Here is a 2,796-nt window from a genome sequence, read left to right on the forward strand (position 1 = left end):
TGTAGAGACATGGGGTTGGAGAGACGGGGTTGGAGAGACGGGGTTGGATAGACAGGTTTAGAATAAAAACATCGCTCTTGTTTGGTTAACGATTATCATATTTTTTTTCGAAAATTCAAATAATTGAAACTAACTTATTAATATCGAGATGTTTGTGACAACAATGAGGCCTGTCCAGCTCCTTGCTACACTAGGAATTATAAACCAAGTAAACAAGGTGAATATATAGTTCAGAATTATTTGCTCTAAATTTGAAATTCTGTGAACTCTTGTAAACTATAGTTTTCAAAGTTCATCAAAGTTTCCTGACCACAATATCGCTTCTTATCAAAGTTCCCAGAAGTAGAATTTATAAAAGAATTTGAGCCGCGGCTTAAATCCACCAAAACCCGGGTTAAATTAAGCGCCGGCTTAAATCTTGTAACATTTGATACAATTTTTAAGTGGAACCAACCATTTTTAAGCCGCGTCTTAAATTTAAGCCGCCGCTCAAATTCTTTAAATTCGGCCTCAGGAAACATAGAAGTTTTCCCGAGGCACTATAGTTTCCTTTAGTTTTCTGGAAACATGGGAGTTTTCTGGAAACATTGGAGTTTCCTAGAAACAAACAGTACAGTTTCCTGGAAACATTACAGTTACAATTTCTGAGAAATGTTCAAAGGAATTGAGTCTTTGCCACAAATTCAGTTTTTGTAAAACCTATATCTCTGCAACCTTATGATGTAAACCTTTAATATTTCAAACTTACATTATTTAATCTATAGCATTCATAGTTTGAAATATTAAAGGTCTTTGACATTGGGTTGCAACGATATTGAAATTAGAAAATCAGAGTTTGTGGCAAAAACTCAATTCCTTTCAAGATAAATTACGGTTTCCACTTAAAATATAAGTTTTCAAGAAAAAAATACAGTTTTCTTTCTGAACATCTCGTTAATCTATTTGTGTTGTTGTAGGATGCAGAGAATAAAGATAAACCAACCTTATCTTATAATCCTACTTTTAATGTCTCAAGTATCCTCACTGAACCAGAACATGTAAGTAACGTAGACACCTTTTTCACTTTTAAAGGGATTGTTCAGGAAAAAATATTATTATTATTTTTATCATTATTGTTATTACCATCATATTATTGTCATTTCTACAATTATTATCATCATTATCATTAACGTTATAATCATGTTTCTATATTAATTTATACAGGATGAACCCACGAGCATGAGCACATTGACCCCACAAGTATTGTCTGTCAAGGGAAAGGGATTGAACGGTCGAATTGTGGGAATTCGAAATATCAAGTAAAATTTTCCCAATAATGAAATTAATCTTTTATCAATGAAAATATGAACTTTGACGATGAAATAATTTTATGTATTTTTATTTGTTTTTTCGTCGATATTAATTTTCAACGTCGCCCTAAGATGGACTGTGAGTAAAATTTCAAGTGACACTTTAATTAAAGATGACAATGCCTGATTTACTACGGTACCCTTCAAACCTTTATCTGATACATTTTTTTGTATATGATATCTACAACGAGTGCATATTTCAGCTAATTCCTTTAAGTTTTCTTGCAATAGAAATGCGCAAAACACTTGATACAAAATTCATTCTTGAGAAGACAAAGCTTTTAAGGATACTGTTATAATTTGAACCCATTGTTGCCTAAAGAGTCACTTAACATTACGCTTATAGTCTCTTAAATAGAATTTCTATCTTAACATTTCCGGCCAATCATCTAAATCTTGTTTAGAGATGATACTGAGTTTGTTTATGATCCTGTGTCTGGAGGATTAGTTGCTGTTCATCAATATAATTCTACACAACCTTCTTGGATAGTTTAGATCATCATCATCTAGTTATATCTAACCTTTTTTTCAAGATATCTAACACTATATTTCAAGATATCCAACACTATATTTCAAGATATCCAACACTATGTTTCAAGATATCCAACACAATGTTTCAAGATATCTAACACTATGTTTCAAGATATCCAACACTATGCTTCAAGATATCCAACACTATGCTTCAAGATATCCAACACTATGTTTCAAGATATCCAACACTATGTTTCAAGATATCTAACACTATGTTTCAAGATATCTAACACTATATTTCAAGATATCCAACACTATGCTTCAAGATATCCAACACTATGCTTCAAGATATCCAACACTATGTTTCAACTTATCCAACACTATATTTCAAGATATCCAACACTATGCTTCAAGATATCCAACACTATGTATCAAGATATCCAACACTATGTTTCAAGATATCTAACACTATATTTCAAGATATCCAACACTATGTTTCAAGATATCCAACACTATATTTCAAGATATCCAACACTATGTATGTTTCAAGATATCCAACTCTATGTTTCAAGATATCCAACACTATGTTTCAAGATATCCAACACTATGTTTCAAGATATCTAACACTATATTTCAAGATATCTAACACTATATTTTAAGATATCTAACACTATATTTCAAGATATTTAACACTATATTTCAAGATATCAAACACTATATTTCAAGATATCTAACACTTTATTTCAAGATATCTAACACTATATTTCACGATATCAACATAGATATCTTGAACATCCTGGTCTATGTTTCTTGAATTTCTTGCTCCATGTTTCTTATTTATCCTGGTCCATGTTTTTTGAATATCCTGGTCAATCTTTCTTGAATATCCTGGTCCATGTTTTTGAATATCCTGGATACTTTAGCAATTATATACTGATTTTTGCTTTTAAATATACTTGACTTGCGGAATCATAAA

General features: G+C 31.1%; 1 protein-coding gene across 2 annotated transcripts in view; it reads left to right on the forward strand.

Annotated features, from left to right (window-relative positions):
• The window catches only part of LOC111712991 (uncharacterized), a 19,513-nt gene extending 17,157 nt beyond the window's left edge, over nucleotides 1-2,356 (forward strand). For both annotated transcript variants that reach the window (XM_023487762.1, XM_023487763.1), the window contains exons 20-23: nucleotides 149-217; nucleotides 957-1,037; nucleotides 1,204-1,298; nucleotides 1,754-2,356. In XM_023487762.1, coding sequence (XP_023343530.1) covers nucleotides 149-217; nucleotides 957-1,037; nucleotides 1,204-1,298; nucleotides 1,754-1,844 — 336 coding nt within the window. In that variant the 3' untranslated portion in view covers nucleotides 1,845-2,356. The remainder of the gene's footprint in view (nucleotides 1-148; nucleotides 218-956; nucleotides 1,038-1,203; nucleotides 1,299-1,753) is intronic.
• Nucleotides 2,357-2,796: the final 440 nt, after the last annotated feature.

This window comes from Eurytemora carolleeae, unplaced genomic scaffold (assembly GCF_000591075.1).
Source record: "Eurytemora carolleeae unplaced genomic scaffold, Eaff_2.0 scaffold1350, whole genome shotgun sequence".
NCBI lineage: Eukaryota > Metazoa > Arthropoda > Copepoda > Calanoida > Temoridae > Eurytemora > Eurytemora carolleeae.